The 16,759-nt window shown below is 43.7% G+C and overlaps 2 protein-coding genes across 2 annotated transcripts in view; one reads left to right on the forward strand and one right to left on the reverse strand.

The window, feature by feature from the left end:
* Window positions 1-275: 275 nt before the first annotated feature.
* LOC138164805 (CARD- and ANK-domain containing inflammasome adapter protein-like) lies at window positions 276-2,717 on the forward strand. Its single transcript, XM_069092742.1, has one exon. The coding sequence runs from the start codon at window positions 396-398 to the stop codon at window positions 2,658-2,660; it is 2,265 nt and encodes a 754-aa protein (XP_068948843.1). The 5' UTR covers window positions 276-395; the 3' UTR covers window positions 2,661-2,717.
* Window positions 2,718-15,961: 13,244 nt separating this feature from the next.
* LOC138164732 (uncharacterized) overlaps window positions 15,962-16,759 on the reverse strand; it is a 14,917-nt gene continuing 14,119 nt past the window's right edge. Inside the window, exon 4 of the mRNA XM_069092704.1 lies at window positions 15,962-16,759. This exon is cut by the window's right edge and continues 298 nt beyond it. The gene's annotated coding sequence lies outside the window, so the exon portion shown is untranslated.

Genomic DNA, 16,759 nt, shown 5'->3' on the forward strand with positions numbered 1-16,759 from the left:
GGGGCCTTCCCTCCTAACTGTCCAGGCCACCCCTAGAAAGCTGTCTCCTTGCTTTCCAAATTACTGTGGATCAAACAAAGCACATTTGCCGAATTGATTCCTGGCCTGGCTTTTTTTTTTTTATTTCCTTGTCCTTTTCCTGTTATTATTCTATTTGGTTACAGTTCTGAACTGTCAAGGATCCAGAATGAAATATGGCAGCTCTGACAAAGGAGAGCAGATCTGTATTTCTTTTTCCCCGTCTCTGATAATTCCTATTTGAAACTTGACTCTGGGACACAGTTGTTCTTGAGACAAGAATCTGTGAAATATCAGTGTCCCTTTGATCTGCCCGTCTCGAGCCCCAGCTTTGACCAGCCCTTCCATCAGCCTGCAGATGACTTAACCATCTCACGATGTTTTCTTCAGCCCATGGCCGGAGCAGTCCTTATGCAACAGAAGTCATGAAGATAAAGAAGGGGGAGTTGGCAGCAGGCATTAAAGATTCAGACGTGCTTATCAAGAGACTTGTGGACTATGGGATTTTCACTCCCGAACAAAGGCTGACTCTGTCCTACTATAAGACACACCTTGAAAAAATGACCCGGGTCTTGGACATACTGATTTTCCAAGGGGAGCATGCTTGTCGCATGTTTTTTTACCCATGTCTGAAACAACTAGAGCCTGACTTGTACCGTGTCATAAGGAAATATACCATGGGCACAGAAGATATCAGCCAAGGGGCTGGAGGGCAGCTAGTGGGTCACTTTCTGGATAGGGACAAAGATAGCCTGGAAAAATCTGCTGAGCAAATCTACAAAAAGCAGAGCCCAGGGGTCCAGGAAGCTTCAGTCAAGCCAAAGACAGCTTCTTATATGGCCGCTAAAATTAGACAATACCCACCAACTCAGACTCCTGGGAACAGTCCCGCTTCTCCCACCTATCTCCTGACTGCATCAGGTAAAGGAGATGTAGCTGATACAGAGAATGTTCTAGAAGACAAGCATATCAATGAAGTAATGTTCCCAAGAGAAAGCCCACTGGGCATGGCAATGACCGATGAACAGGCTGAAATCCTCAATTACCCAATGACCAAAGGCTCTAGGGCAGAAGGAAAGGATGGGAAAGAGAAGTCTCTTTTGCAAAGAGCTGCTGAAAGGGCCCGTGGGAATGCAGTGAAAGTTCTCCAGGGTGGAGTGAGCAGCAATATCTCAGGAAGAGACACCAAGTTTGTCCTAGGCTTCAGTGTACGAGGAGGCCAGCACTCCCTTAGGAGACCAATGCTGGAAGAAAACACTGGGAACCCTTATCATTTCCAGTACAGGTCAGCTCTCCAAGAAGAGAGCCAAGGGGTGCAGGTGTTCCCAGAAAATGAGGATCTCTCAGATGCCAGGGATCACAACGAAGACCCAACTTCAGAGTCCCCTGAGATAAATAGTTTAGAGGAAGCCATAAAGATATTGCTAACAGCTGGGGTTAATGCAGACTCTGGCATTCTCCATAATGCTTTCCACCACGATGACCAAGATGTTATTCAGCTGTTGCTAAAATATTCGGCAACTCTACCCTCTGAAACCAAGGAGCAGGCTCTTTTTGAAGGGGTCCGGAAGAATCTTCCTGAAGTTGTGACAGCCTTAGCAGATGGCAGCATTGACCTAAACGTTCAGAACGATAACCACTACACACCCTTACTCTTGGCAGCTGAGATGGACAGGACCGCGTGTGCTGAAGTACTTATCCAAAAGGGGGCCAGCATGGAGGCCAAGACGGCCTATTTGGAGTCTCCTCTGCACCTGGCAGTTAAGGCAGGTGCCATTTATACTGCCGAGCTCCTGTTGAACAGTGGCATGAATCCTAACATCCCAGGGTGGAATGGCCAGACCCCCCTCCATGTTGCGGCCTGGCACAATAAACATGAGATGATCGGCTTGCTGATCCGAGCAGGGGCCCAGATCAACACCCTCACCACCGAGCAGAGCGCCCCACTGCACATCGCCTGTGAAAGGGGCAACCTGGACACCGCTGTCCAGCTGATCCAGCATGAGGCAGACACCAATGTGAAAAATAAGCTCTGCATGACCCCCTTACACCTGGCTGCCCAGGCAGGTAACAAGACCATGGTAGAGCTGCTGCTGCACTCGAGCGCTGACCCCAACATGCCTGACAAAGAAAAGAAGACCCCCCTTCATTGGGCAACGTCTGGAGGTTATCTTGATGTGGTGAAATCTATGCTGATCCACAAAGTCAGGTTTGGAGCTAAAGACATGGACGGCTTTTCTCCCCTACATTACGCAGCCCTCAAGGGCAACATGGAGATGGTGAAAGTCTTCCTGGAGGCAGGCAAAAACAAAAACATCAATGAGCGAAACATCTACCGGAAGACCCCCCTGCATCTGGCCGCTGAACAGGGCCACGGGTACCTGATTAAACTGCTGATGAGTTGCGGGGCTGCAGTGAATGCCTTAGACAACAACAGGGATACCCCATTACACTGTGCTTGCAAAACTGGGCACTGGAGTTCCGTCAACTCCTTGATAAGCTGTTCTCAGGGGAAGAAACCTGACCTACAGGCTGTCAACAGCCTTGGGAAGACAGCTCTGCAGGTGGCAGAGGGTGTGATGTCAGAGAGCCAAGAGCAGATTGTGACCCTGCTGAAAAAAAAAATGTTCTTAATGAGATAGATTAATGAGATAGCCTGAGGAAAACGGAGATTAATTTAGTTATTCTGGAGGCATGTCTACAATTCTAATAAAAAGGATACTTCAGTATTTCAAGGATGTGTGTGGTTTCATTGTTTCAGTTATCACCCCCACCAATGGTCATTACAATAAGTATAATAGCCAATATGACTGTTGTACTGAGTGTACCCAACAGCTTACGAACATCCTTTATTAGAACTTAAGAGTAGGCGGCCCCCTCCTAATTAGGTACAGTGTTGGACTTAAAATCAGAAGAGACAGGCTTGAATCCCACTTCTGGCATATCCTAGCTTAGAGGTCCCTGCAGGAAAACACTTCTAAAACCCAGCCGAGGAAGGCCATTGGTAAGATGGTAAGTGTCCAGAAGAGGACAGCCAAGATAATGAAGGAAGGACTACATCATAAGAGGATCAGTTAATGACATTAAGTCTGCTTAGACAGAAGAAGACTGCACAGGAAGGGGGAGGCTGGGGACACATGATAACTGTCTTCAAGTATTTGAAGGTTTATCATGTGACAGGGAGACTGGATTTTTCCTGCTTGGCCCCAGATAGTAGAACCAGAAGCAATGAGTGGAAATTGCAAAGAAGCAAATTTAGATTGATGTTAGGAATAAAAACAGTTTCCTGATGATTAAGGCTGTCCTTAAGTGGAATGGACTGGCTCGAGATGTGAAAAGTGGGGTAGAGGCCTTAGAGAAGAGGCCGATGGCCATTTGTTAAATATTATAATGGGGAATTCGTCTTTAGATAGAAGTTGGACTAGACTGACACTGAGGTTCCTTCTAATTCTGGGATTCTGTAACTTAATATCTTCTAGGCAAGTGACTCCCTGGTAATAACCTTCTCTGACCTTCATTGGTAGAGGAAGCATCATACTGAGAACAGCCCCACCTGCACCATAGTGCTGCCCTGCAGCTGTTACTAAGTCCAGAAACTGGCTCCAAGAGATCAACTGACTTGCTCATGGTAAGATGAGATTGAAGCCCACCTCTCTCCTGACTCCAACTCAAGCTTTCTCCCACACCATGCCACTCATTGAACTTCCCAAACTTTAATTAGGGGTCTCCATGAACTGCTATGAACAGAAGAGTCTGCCCTCTGGAGATCCCATGCACTCATCATAGAGATAGAGATATAGCCCTGAAGTCGGAATGGACTTCAAAGACCCTCTAGTGCAGCTGAGGTAACTGAGGCCCAGGGAGATAAAGGGATTTGCCCAAGGTCATACAGCTAGCAAATGGGAGGGGTAGAACTTGAACCTGGCTCCTTTTGTTCTAAACGAATACATTTCTCCATAGTGGCTCACTGCCACTGTCCTAGCTAGGCTGGTCCTCAGATGATGGCCTTCACTAGGGCTGTCCTCCAATCCTTTCCAATCTGAGCCTTTGGAAACATTCCCACCTGTTCCACATTAAGGCAATCAGAGGAGGAAGAATGAAGCCACAAATCATATTTTCAAAAGCCAGAGGTGCTCAGAAACTGTGAGCATTTGGAGGGAAGTTTAGGCTAATGCTGACCCAAAGGAAAGACAGATGCCATGAATTTGCTGAAGCCTGATTCCCTCTAGGGAGCATGGCACACATTTATTGACTGCTTCACAAATTATTTGGGGAAATTAAGGTTTATTCATGAGCAAGCAAGGACAGGTACCTACATATTCAAAAACCTTCACTGGCTCCCCATTGCCTCAAGGATAAATTATAAATTCTTCAACCTAGCATTTGAGTCCCTTCCACAATTGGGTTGCAGCCTTTTATTTCCAGATTTATTTCCCATTATATCTCCTCATGTTCTCCATGTTCTAGCCACACTGTGCAATGTGCTGCTGTTCCCCCTATAGAACATCCTATCTCCCATTCCTATGCCTTTGCACAGGCTGTCCCCTGTGCCTAGCATGCTCCCCCTCTTCACCTTTACTCCTTAGAATCTTCAGCATTCTTCAAGGCTCACCTTAGGAGCTCCCTTCCAAACAAGACCTTTCCTGGTTATTTTAACTCTTGGACTTTGCTGCTGGTCTCTCTCCCATTTGCCTGCCCATTGTTTGTATTTACTTTGAATGTAGTTTGTGTTGACTTGACCTGCATGGTTGTTTCCTCCCAGTAGAATGTAAGTGTCTTATGGGCAGAAGCTGGGTTTTTTGTTTGATTGTTTGTTTTTGTATCTCCAGTATGTCCACAATGCTGGAATATAGGTGCTTAATAATAAAAATGCTTTTTGAGTTGCTGAATTAAATTGAATTGCCATTACATAGAAGGGAAAACACAGGCTGGTGAAGTGAATTATCCAAGTTCAAATAGCTAGTGAATGACAGATCAAGAACTAACTGAGGGGCAGCCAGGTGGCACAGTGAATAGAGCTCCGGCCCTGGAGTCAGGAGGACCTGAGTTCAAATCCAGCCTCAGACACTTAACACTTATTAGCCGTGTGACCTTGGGCAAGTCACTTAACTCCAATTGCCCTGCCCTCCCCCCTCCAAAAAGAAAACAAATAAACAAAAAGAACTGACTAAAAGGTCACCTCCTGTAGGAAGGAAGTCTTTCTGAGTTGTTAGCCTATGCTCTCTCTCTCTGAGTCTTTCTTTGTGTGTGTGTGTCTGTCTGTCTGTCTCTGTCTCTCCCTTTCTCCCCTCCTCTCCCCCCTCATCTCTTTTTCTCCCCTCTCTTCAATCTCTCTCTCTCTCTCTCTCTCTCTCTCTCTCTCTCTCTCTCTCTCTCTCTCTCTCTCTCTCCTTCCCATATCTCCTGTCTCTGTCTCTCATCTAATTATCTTGAATTTACTAGGGTGGAGGGATCAAGGAAGACACTGATCAAACTAAGGAATTCCCCCACCCTGTAAATTTTATGAAATTATACTACATATGACATTATCAAGCTCTGATCACATTGAAGAGTCCCCCAGTCTAATCAGACATGGAGAATTCTAGTGACCAAACCATTTCCCATGGCCTATTAAAAAAAAAAATATATATATATATATATATAAACTAAATGAGTCTCTTCAGAACTCTCTCTCTCTCTCTCTCTCTCTCTCTCTCTCTCTCTCTCTCTCTCTTGGATTTGTTCTTCATTTTTCTTTGCACCTTCTTCCAGAATACAGAAGGGAGGGAATGGATGGGATTGGATATAACAGTATGGGATGGAATGAGACAGGTCAAGATGGGATGGGAAGACAGGGGTGAGGAGAGGAAGGGTTGGACTGGGTGAAGATGGGACGGGACTGGATAGCATTGGATGAGACAGGACAGGATGTGATAGGAGGGTGTGGGATGAGATTTCATACCTCATCTGCACTTCAGGGCAGCAAGGCCTATTACCACAGATAGGAGGAAGGGGGTGGGGAGCTCAGAGGCACAAAAATATTTGTAGCAGTTCTTTTTGTAGTGGTGAAGAACTGGAAAGTAAAGGGGTGACCATTGACTGGGGAACAGTTAAATGATTGTTTGTATGTTATGTTACTATTGTGCCATAAGAAATAACAAAAGGGATGGTTTCAGAGAAACCTGGGAAGATTTGAACAAATTGATGAAGAGTGAAGTACATAGAACCCAGAAAAGAATGCAGCCTATGGCAACAACAGTATAAGGACAAACAACTTTAAAAGACTTAAGAGTTCTGACCAATCCAATGACCAACCATGACTTTAGAGGCCTGATGAAGAAACAGACCATCAGACCTCCTGACAGAGAGCTGAGGGGTTCAAGGCACAACATTAAAGACAATCTAAGGATTCATTTTGTTTGGTTATTCATATTTGTTACAAAGGTTTGCATTTTCTTTTTCTTTTTTTCCAAGGAGGGGAGTTCAGAAGGAGAGAAAAATAAATGTCTGCTAATTAAAAATAAGTTTTAAAAAACTCAAGGACAGAGTTTTTCATTTATGTTTTAGTCTCCCCATTACTCAGTTCAAAGCCTGGCAAATATCAGGTGCTTAGGAAAAATGCGAATTGAATTAATTTCAAATAACTTTTAATCAATAAGAGAAGGGATAACTGCATAAGAAAGGCCCGACTTTATTTTGTAAGAGTATAAAACAAACCTGGAAATTATGACTGACATTTATACAGTACTTTAAAATATGAATGAATGAAAAAACCTTTATTAAGTGCTGATTTTGTGCCAGGCTAAGTACTGAGGAGGCAAGGACAAAAGGGAGATAGTGAAAACCATATCCATATGGATGTGAGGGCTAAGAAAGGGACTTTTAGTCTGGGGAGTCACAAGGATGGAGAGTGGAAACATAGGACAGTCTGCTGACACACACTTTCCAGAAGCAATGGCAAAGTTGACTGGGTTGCTGTCTTCAGAACAAGGGATGGGAAGCAGATGGGGCATGTCTGCTGTGGCAGTGCGGCTGCAGGATGCTCCGAGAAGCCCAGGGTGGGCAGAGATGAAGCCCAGTCTGAGACTAACTGCATCTAGCCAGCTCTGTTATCTCACGGCACCCCTGCGGGGGTCGGTTTTGTCATCCTCACTCTATAGACAAGAAAGAGAGTCTCGGAGAGGTAACTAAGCCACCAGCTGCCTCGGTGTTTAACAGCCACCATACATGATGACTGGAGATGAGGTGAATGAAAGACGGTGTCTTAATGTCATGGAATGCTGTCTGCCATATCAACTGATAAGTGAGAAGAATATGGGGAAATGTGGAAAAACCCATAGGGAGTAAAGAAAACAAGACCAGCAGACCAGAGCAGTATATGCAGTGACCACAATGAATCAGGGTTTGGGTTGGTTGGCTAGTGGTTTCTATGAAGAAAGAGAACAAAACCCAAGATAACAATGGGGACTGCAGGCGGACCTAGAAAGGTAAACAGAGCCCTATGTGGGGCTCTCTCTTGTTTACCTCTATTCCTCTCTTTCTTCCTCTTTATTTATCTCTCTTCTCTTCTCGTTTGTCTCTCTCTCTCTCATTTATCTCTCTTCCTCTTTGTTTATCTCTTCTCTCCTCGTTTGTCTCTCTCTTCATTTATCTCTCTTCCTCTCTCCTCTCTCTCCCTTTCTCTGTGTTGGTTTTACATTGTGAAGTGCAAATACAGTATGTCGCTCCTTATTTTGATGCTCATTGGACTACTTGTCTTTGCTGAGTTATTAAGTGTATCCTCTTTTTGTAAGTACTATTTAAGTACCAAGTACAGGGAAGCTGTGAGAAAGAGGTGGCATCTGAGCCAGGATTTACAGGAAGGAGAGAATCAGATCTCCTTCTCTAAACCTACACTGTTTCTAGCTGTGGAAACAATCTGAAGTCTTAAGCTGGGACAGGGAACAGGTAGCCAAAATGGTAATAACCATAACAGCATAATGAGAGGGACTAGTCCTGGGGTTTTAATGGTAAAGGGGTCTCCCAGGTGAGGAAACTCCCTCTATCAGTGTAGGTCTGCATATTCTCTAAAGCTTAGACTCTTAGTTTCCTGGAGCATTTAAAGGTTAAGTGACTTGCCAGAGTCACACAGTCAGTGTGTGTCAGAGACAAGACTCAAATCTGGGTCTTCCTGGCTCCAAGGCTGGCTCTCTATCCATTTATACCATGCTGCCTCTATAATAATAATAATGATAAATCCCATAGGCAAAAGGGTGGTTTGTGAGGAGACAGAGAGAAGGAGAGGGAAGGAAGAGAGAGACAAAGAGAGAGAGAGAGAGAGAGAGAGAGAGAGAGAGAGAGAGAGAGAGAGAGCAGATTATTAAACATCTTGACCTTATATAGTGCCTTTAATACTTCATTCTAGGGCAAGGTCCAAAGTTGGAAGGGAGATCAAGTAAGTGGTGGGGAAAGCTGGGCCCTAAAGACTGAACAGTAATCCCTGCTCTGGTTTAAAATGAATTGGACCCACAACTGCACAGATGCTAAAGCCCTCCAAGGTCTCCATTCCCTTTCAAGACAGACCCAGGCAAAGGCTGAAGGATCCTCCTGGTCCTCTGGTATTTTCAGTGGCTTAGCTGGGATCAGCTAAAAAAATGCCCTGTGATTTCCATTAAGGCGGCTGAGTCTGTTTCCAAGGCAAAGGGCTTAAAAGCAAAAAGCTCTTGGGAAGGCCAGCAGGGCTACACAGTGGAGTAAAGTCAAGGCAAGTTCAAGGTGTCAGGGCTGGGATGGAAACAAGCCTCAGTGAGCATGAAATTAAATCAAATAAAACCATGGAAAACCTTGGAAATCTCTTCCTGTCTTAAATGAAAACCACAGAAAATGTGTATGAAGGACTCCAGAATGTCCAAGATTCCCTTCCAAAGTAAATCTCTTTAAAGATTTAAAGGAGTGCATGTGTTCATCCACCCCCCCCCCCATGTAAACAATTAACGTGGCACCTATGCTGGAAAAGGGATTTTTCCCTTCCATGAGTTGTAAAACAATTATTTTTGAAGGGAACAAATCAAAAGGCTTTTTGCTTTCTCTATGAGTGTGATATGATAGAATTCATGGGGTGAAGAAAAATATATGTAAACCACTTGATAACAAGTGACTTTAAAGGTCTTTCTATGACAATTAAGTCTGTAAGTTGTTCTAACCTATAAAAAGATAAAACCCAAAGAAGCAAGGAGGAGATGAAATGTTGTTGGCAGCTGGATGTTAATCTATGCATTTCATCTGATTTTTCCAACCTGTCTTTTCTGGCCTCATTGGCTGACTACCCTTCACCCTCATGTGTTCTGGGCTCTGGCCAGAGGAGGCTCCTTACCGGCTGTTCCCCCAATTTCCCACCATTGTATCTTTGTTTAATGCTGTCCCTATGCCCAGCATGCCTGCCCCCAGCCCTGGCCCTTATGTCTCTGACAGATGAAATCATACTCAGTTCTAGATCTCCATGTTGACTTCTCTGATCCCCTCCCTCCCACAAACATACAACATGACCTTGCAGGACACTTTGGATCTCTCCTACACAGAACACACAGCTTTGTACTATTTTGATTTGCTTTATCTTCCCTCCCAAGCTCTAAGATCTAGGAGGGCATCGAATGCCATCATGGCCTTCAAAACTGAACACGGTCTTCCACATGAAGTCTCACAAGGGATTATACAATGGGATTGTCACCTCCCCATTCCTGGGAGCCACTCTCCTCTTAATGCAGACAAATATTGAATTAGCTTTTTTTTTTTTTGGCTGCTATATCACACTGAAGATTCTATAAGTTTACAATCTACCAAAGCTGTCTCATTACAGTATAACTTGATTCAAGTCACACAACAAATTGATATCAGTAGTGACTTTAGCCCAATTCTATGTGACTGAGGCCAGATTTCTATGGACCATTATCAGTCCCCCTTCCCTTTCTGGCAATGCCTCCCTCTACCCTCCTTCAATTCCCTAAACCTCTCTGTGTCTACACCTATCATCCAGTAGAGCAAAGGCACCAAAGGGATCCCTAACACCGAAAGGGTTAAGAACCCCTGCACTTGACAAAGAGCCTGAGATTCTTTGTCAGGTCACCAAGCTCACATCTTGACTCTGCTCCTGACCATCCAATGACCTTGAGTCATTTCCTTCATCCCTCTGGGCATCAAGGTCCTTCTGCCAGATGAAAGTTTGGACTAAATGAATTCTTAGATGTTCAGTCAGCTCTAAATGCCATGTTTCTCTCCCCTAGTCTCAGGAAGAGGTGGCCGTCCTTTACACCAGCCTCAGACACTTGCTAATTCTATGACCCTGGGAAGGTCACTTAATCCTTTTTGAGCTGGAGAAGTAAATGGCAACCAATCCAGTACCTCTGCCAAAAAAACCCCAAATGGAAACAACAGGAGTTGGAGATGACTGAAGATGACTGAACAACAACAAATCAACAAACTGAAGTATCTGCCTACCTACCAACAAACAACAAAAAACCCTCTATCAGTTACTGTTGACACTAAACCATTAACTGCAATTCTGAGTCCACACCTCTCCATATTCTCTAGTTGAATAGTGATACATGATACTTTATTAAGAACTTTGCTAAAACCCAGGTAAAATAAATCCAGAACATTTCCCTCTTCTATTAACTTAACAAACGAGGTGAGGCTGACACTATCCATTATCTGTGAAGCCCTTTGGAAGGGCCTTTGGAACCATTACCACCCTGTCCGTGTATGTGCCAACCACTTCTTTTAGGATCCACTCTAGAATTTTCTCAAGAATCAGAGCCAATCTCACCTGCCTATAGTTTCCAGACTCTGTTGTGTTGTTTTTTAATAATCACACTGAGCCTAAAGAGGTTATTGGATGAGCTGTTCTCAGAGGAATCTCCAGTCATAGTTCCACTCACCTGGCACTTTACTAGGCGCTGAGGAAACGAATGTAGCAGGCTCACAGGCCCAAAGGCAGGCTGTGGCATCTTCCCTAATGCTATTAACTTGAGTCTCCATTCTTGGGGTATGGTCACGTCAGTGTTTGATGCCGATGAGTGACCAGCACTCCATTTCCATTTAACCACTTAACCCAATTAACTTCTAAGAACTGATATTTACTTCAAAGATGTAGCAAGAACAGGACTGCAGACATTTTCCCTATCACACTGCCAACATTCCAGGGCCGCCTTCCTCTATAGGAGCTCAGTCTTTGGGGAGAGCGAGCTCAGCCAGCACAATTCCCAGGTAGCGCTCCCTGGTCCCACCAAGTTCACCTCCAGATGTAGCACGGCTGTGGATTAGTCCTTATCTCAGCTCCTTCTGGGCTGTATCTCAGGGCCTGATGCTAGTCTGGTTGAAACACTAGGCATGGATGTACCCCCCACACTCCCTAGATGCCCAGACATTTGGACTCGATCTCCTGGAAGTTTGTTCTCCTGGTTTTTGAAACTCCCAAGTTCAGAGACTCTAGATGGATCTTTTTTCACTTAAAAAAGAAAGAATGAAATCTAAGGCAGGTGCAGAACTGAGTCCAGTACTCAAGGTCATGTGCGGGCCTTGGAGGGAGAGGCCCAAAGGAGGCAAACCCATTATTAAAGATGGCTATTGTTGTTAAGCTCAGAAAGAATGGACAAGCTTATCTTGAAGGAAAGAAAGGTTTCCATGTGGGGAAAAAAAGGAAGAAAAAGCATCTGAAAACACAGCAGGGGAAATCCAATGCCCTCATGACTTGGGAGGCTTTGCCCCAGAGCTGGACTTGTAAAAGGGCCTGCTCCATTAAGGAAGGAAGGTGGGGGGTTCAGAACCTGGAGGCTAGTTAGAGCCGATGATGAAAGGGCCAGCCAGAGGGACTGCTGCTTCAGCTGGGAAGCAGCCAATGACTCCTTGGGCAATGGGGGAGAGAAGACCGAGGTGGCACATGAAAAACCAGAGCTCTGACCTAGCCTGGGGATGGGTGGGGAGGCCCGTGTCTGCAGTGGCAGCAGTGATCTTTCCTGGCCCACCTGCCTCAGCCCATTCTGAGAGAAGGGATTGGCATGACTGTAGGGTGGGCTGGTTAGTAGTGGTGTGTGAGCTCCCTGAGGACAGGAACTTTTTTCTTTGTAAGAAGGAACTGGAAGAGCTGGGAAATTGGCTCCTGGGAGAGTCATGAGGACATGTATGAAATAAAAGGCCCTTGGAGAGATTTGGGGGGCATGTGTAAACCGTGATTTGTCTTGGTCTGCTAACCATGTATTGAATGGAAGCATCTTTGATTGGCTACAGGGGCATGATTAGACAGTAAAGTGTCTGAAAAAGATCTGGGGTTTTCAGTGGGCCACAAGCTCAATGTGAGTCAGCAGTGGGTGGAAGAGACCCAAAATGAATGGGATCTTGACTGCATTAAGACAGACAGAGCTTCCAAGAATGAGGAATGTAGGGAAAGTAAAAGGCCCCAGGTACTCTGCCCTTGCCATGCCTCATTTGGAATACTGTGTTAACTTTAAGAAGGACATTGATAATCCAGTAGGGAACCCATCATTCTATATGGAACCAGTCCATTCTATGAAAGGACTCGAGAGTTTGGTGATTGGAACTCCACTACACTCTGAAAGAACCTCTTCCAAATCAAACTTCTCTCAACCCCCACAAGTTTCTAATATTCTCACTAGCGGCTCTGATCCTTCTGAATTTATAGCAAAATTCTTAAAATTAATACTTCAAATCCATCAGACTCCAAACAAAAATATGAAATGTGCAACTAAGTTTGTCAATAAGATTTTTCAACTTGTGGAAAATTAGCCTAAATCTGTTGCATCTTGGAGGTTAAGTATGTGTTCCAAAGAAAAGCACTGAAATCCCACAGGGACATATTTTTAAATTCATCTTTGCTCAAGTATTTATTCATTTTCACACCATCTTTTTTACATTCAAAAATCTTTTTTTAATCACTCACTTTACACGAAACCAAACTATTTCAGAAAATCTAGGAGAGTATGTTTGGCGGGGGGGCAAATTTTCCCATCCCCAGCCCTCCATGATTATTATTCATAGAATCTTGGGATCTCAGAGTTGGGCGGGAGCCCAGAAATGGACTAGTTCTACTGAGATTTGAAGCAAGTCATTCCTTGACAACATATGAAGCAGTCCCCATCTCTCAAAGCAGCCATTCCATTTGGGGACAGCCTTAGCAATTAGCAAATGTTTTCTTTACCTTGAGCTGAAATTTGCCTCTTTGTAGTTTCTACCTGTTCACAAAGCAGTGTCCAGAAACCAGCAGGTCTGAGCCCCAAGAAGGACTCCTGTATCATGCGCAAGCCCTGGCTTACTCTCGCAGAGCTGGGCAGTCTCTGTCTGTCCCAAACAGTCCTACAGGTACCTTGATGGGTTTGGTAGCTATTTCCTGAAGCTACTCCCTCAAGCCCACTACCAATTGTGTTAGGTGCCAGTGACTTTTTATCCCTTCCTTCCAAAAAAACTATTATTTATATAATGACTGAAGGTTCACCAAGGGCTTTACATGTTTTATCTCATTGGATCTTTACAATACTATGAGGCAGGTGATATTATTATCCCCATTTTACAGGCTAGGGATCTGAGCTTAAGAGGTTAAGGGACTTGCTTAGAGTTATACAGCTAGTTAGTATCTAAAGGGGGAGGGAGAGGTGGAAGGGGAAGAATCTCCAGTCATTCTGATCCGTTTCTGGCCACTGGACCCAGATGGCTCCAGAGAAAAAAGTGAGGCTGGTGACCTTGTATAGCCCTGCTTCACTAAAATCCAATTCACATGCAAGTCATGGAATCATCTTCCTGATGTCATGGTCCTCTTTGGAGGATCTGAATTCAGGTTGTTCTAACTCCAAATCTGGCACGCTATTCACTGAGCCACCTTGCTGCCTTTTTGAAGGCAGTGCACAGAGGAAATAGCCCACTGACTTTGCAATGCTGGGAAAGAGACTGCTACAGAGTAACGTACGGCGTATAGTCACAACTAAGGAGATGCTACAGGGAGGAGCCCGAAAGTGTTAGTAAGCATTTGAGGTTGGATCGGAAGTGTGCCATGCCTTGTTGCATAAGTCAGAAATGAAACGGCACCAAATCACTCTGACTGCAACCACAATCTACCAGATTTCTAAGATAAAGCTATGGAGCAGTATTCCAGAAGCCCAGTGATAAAGCAAGCCGCCAGCTCCCTGACAGAGGGTGATGAATTCAATGTGTAGAACAGGACACACATTTTGGGGCATGGCGAAGAAGGGAATTTGTTTTGCTTGACTTTGCAAATTTCTTACAAGGGTTTTGTTTTTCTTTCCTGCTCCTCCTCCCTCCCCCCAGTGGAGGATGGGGAGAGCTGGGAGGGAGAGAAAATAAATTATTGTTAATTGAAAATAATACAATTTAATTTTAAATAAAGATGGGATCAGGATTACATCAGAGAGGAATCTGGAAAAAGGGCCGTGTTGGCAATTCTTACATTGCTATAAGGCATTCAGGCCAATAATTATGGATCTTATCTACATTTGTCACTTTCTAGTTTCGCAGACCAGCTAGAGTTTCAGTCGCCTCCCTTGATGTAACCATTCTCTTATCCACAATATTAATGCTACACAAGCTTTTTATGATTTTACTGTGCTGGCCTTCTTTTGGCCATAAAGATTCCCCCCAAATTTCTACATCTTTCTCTTTAAGTAACTTCCCCCTCTAATTTCTTTACTTCTCAGGCTTTTATTATATGGCTTTGAATTGATGGCCAATTGTTTATTTTGTTCTTTGTAGCTTTTTGACTCCTTGAACAAATTTCATTCTTTAGCTTCATTTTCAAATGTTGGCAAGGCAGATGGAGAATTTGTGATATACTTTTGTTTTCCAGGTTCCATTCTACATAGTTATTTCAGTTGTTATCATTGTTTTTAATTATGTGACATGGAATTCACTTTCTACTGCGAGTGCCGGTTAAATGGTGATGGAGTCTTTCAACATCTTTCTTCAGGCCCTCAACTGTCTTCTCAAGCTGGTCCGATGTGGCTATTTGACACTTCTTCTGACAATTATCTCTGAGTAATTTCACCTTTCCCCCGTGGTCCCTACCAAGGCAATGATCAGCACACATACCACTGTCTGTAGGTTCAGGAATGTTCTTAACAATCTGGCAAACATTGTAGGAAAATGCATTCACTCATGATAGCTATAACAGACACCAGCTTTTTCAACTTATTCTGTTTTAATATAGTTAGCCAACCAGTTGAATTTGTGCCATTAAACTCAAGGACTTTTTGAAAGTCTATTCTGAGTGGGCCTATCACTCTTTCAGATTCTAATGAGCCTTGATTTTTCCCATCTGTTTACATTATTATTAGGTACCACTTCTGGAATTTGTATGAATGTTATAAGATTCTTTAGCTTTTCCCTCTTCAAAGTTAAGCAACACCTCAATTTCTGCTCAAGTTTCATCTAATATGAGTTTGAGAATGAAATTATTCCTTATAAGTGTGCTGACTTGATTGTAACATGTTGTTCAACTTGGAATGGAAGCTATCATTGACAAAAAGCAGAATGATAAAGCAACAGAAAGTCCTTGCCTATGTAGGTACTTAATAAATGTGATTTGATCGATTGATAACTGCTCAGATCTGTTTCCAGTTTTGTTATGACATGGTACAGGCACATAATGAAAGCATTGGTATCTTTATTACATTTCATACATTCTCAAGGTTTGGGGGCTTTAAGCGGCCAGTGCCATCTTCAATGAAGCATTTCAAGCGGTCAGGGTTTGGTACTTCTGACTTATCCTGATGCATCTCACCTTCTTGGGGTACCATAAGATGAAACAGAGTAACTCACTTTGCAGTCTTTCTTGTCAAGCTGATTATCACAACATTTTCAAGTGGCTCCAGCCTGTGACCCTATGCCGACTCATCTCTTTCTTAGATTTATAGGAGTATGCCCCCAAAGAGATAAAAAAGAAGAAGAAAAGGTCCTCGATGTATAAAAAGATTTACAGCAGTTCTTTTGTTGTGGTGGCAAAAGACTAGAAACTATGGGGATGGTCATTAATTGGGGAATGGCTTAACAAATTATGGCATTTTGGTGCTGCATAAAATGATGAAAGAAATGGTTTCAGAGAAACCTAGGAAGTCTTACATGAACTGACTGATGTAAAGTGAACAGAATCAGAAAAGCAATTTGTACAATAAAAACATGGCAAAAATGGAGAATTTTGAAAGATTTAAGAACTCTGAGTGATGTAATGATCAATCACAGGCTAGAGGTGTGCTGTAGAATGGTCTCCACCTCCCACTAAGACTAACACACAAAATGAGAACCTGATTTTGGGGCTTTGGCCAATGTGGGAATTGTTATTGCCTGGCCCATGCTTCTTTGTTACAAGGGTTTTGTTTTCTTTTCCTGGTGGTGGGGAGGAGAGGGGTGGGAGAAAGAAAAATGCTTAGCCATTGAAAAAAATAAAGTTTAATTTAAAAAAGAGAGGTTCACATGAACAGTTATATCATACTGGCTGGTATGTTAATGAAATTATCAGAATTCCCCAAATCTAATTTGTGAGTGTTTCAGAGGCCCTGCTAGGCCCCCACAGCTAGCATTGTGGGGCCACTGTGGACACACAGAGACCCTTATGGATGTCTGTCCCCCTGGCTGGCATTTCTTTATTTGCTGCTGCCCCCTACTCACTAAATAATGGAGGAAGAGCTGGGTCTTGAGGGGGATGATGATGATGATGATGATGATGATGATGATGATGATGATGATGATGATGATGATGATGATGATG

The sequence above is a fragment of the Petaurus breviceps genome, unplaced genomic scaffold (assembly GCF_028583685.1).
Source record: "Petaurus breviceps papuanus isolate PSGF00001 unplaced genomic scaffold, PetGlider_PUasm1.0 207, whole genome shotgun sequence".
Taxonomy (NCBI): Eukaryota; Metazoa; Chordata; class Mammalia; order Diprotodontia; family Petauridae; genus Petaurus; species Petaurus breviceps.

Bases quoted from the DNA above. Each gene is read 5' to 3' on its own strand.
- LOC138164805 (XM_069092742.1), top strand. From the start codon at position 396: ATGTTTTCTTCAGCCCATGGCCGGAGCAGTCCTTATGCAACAGAAGTC.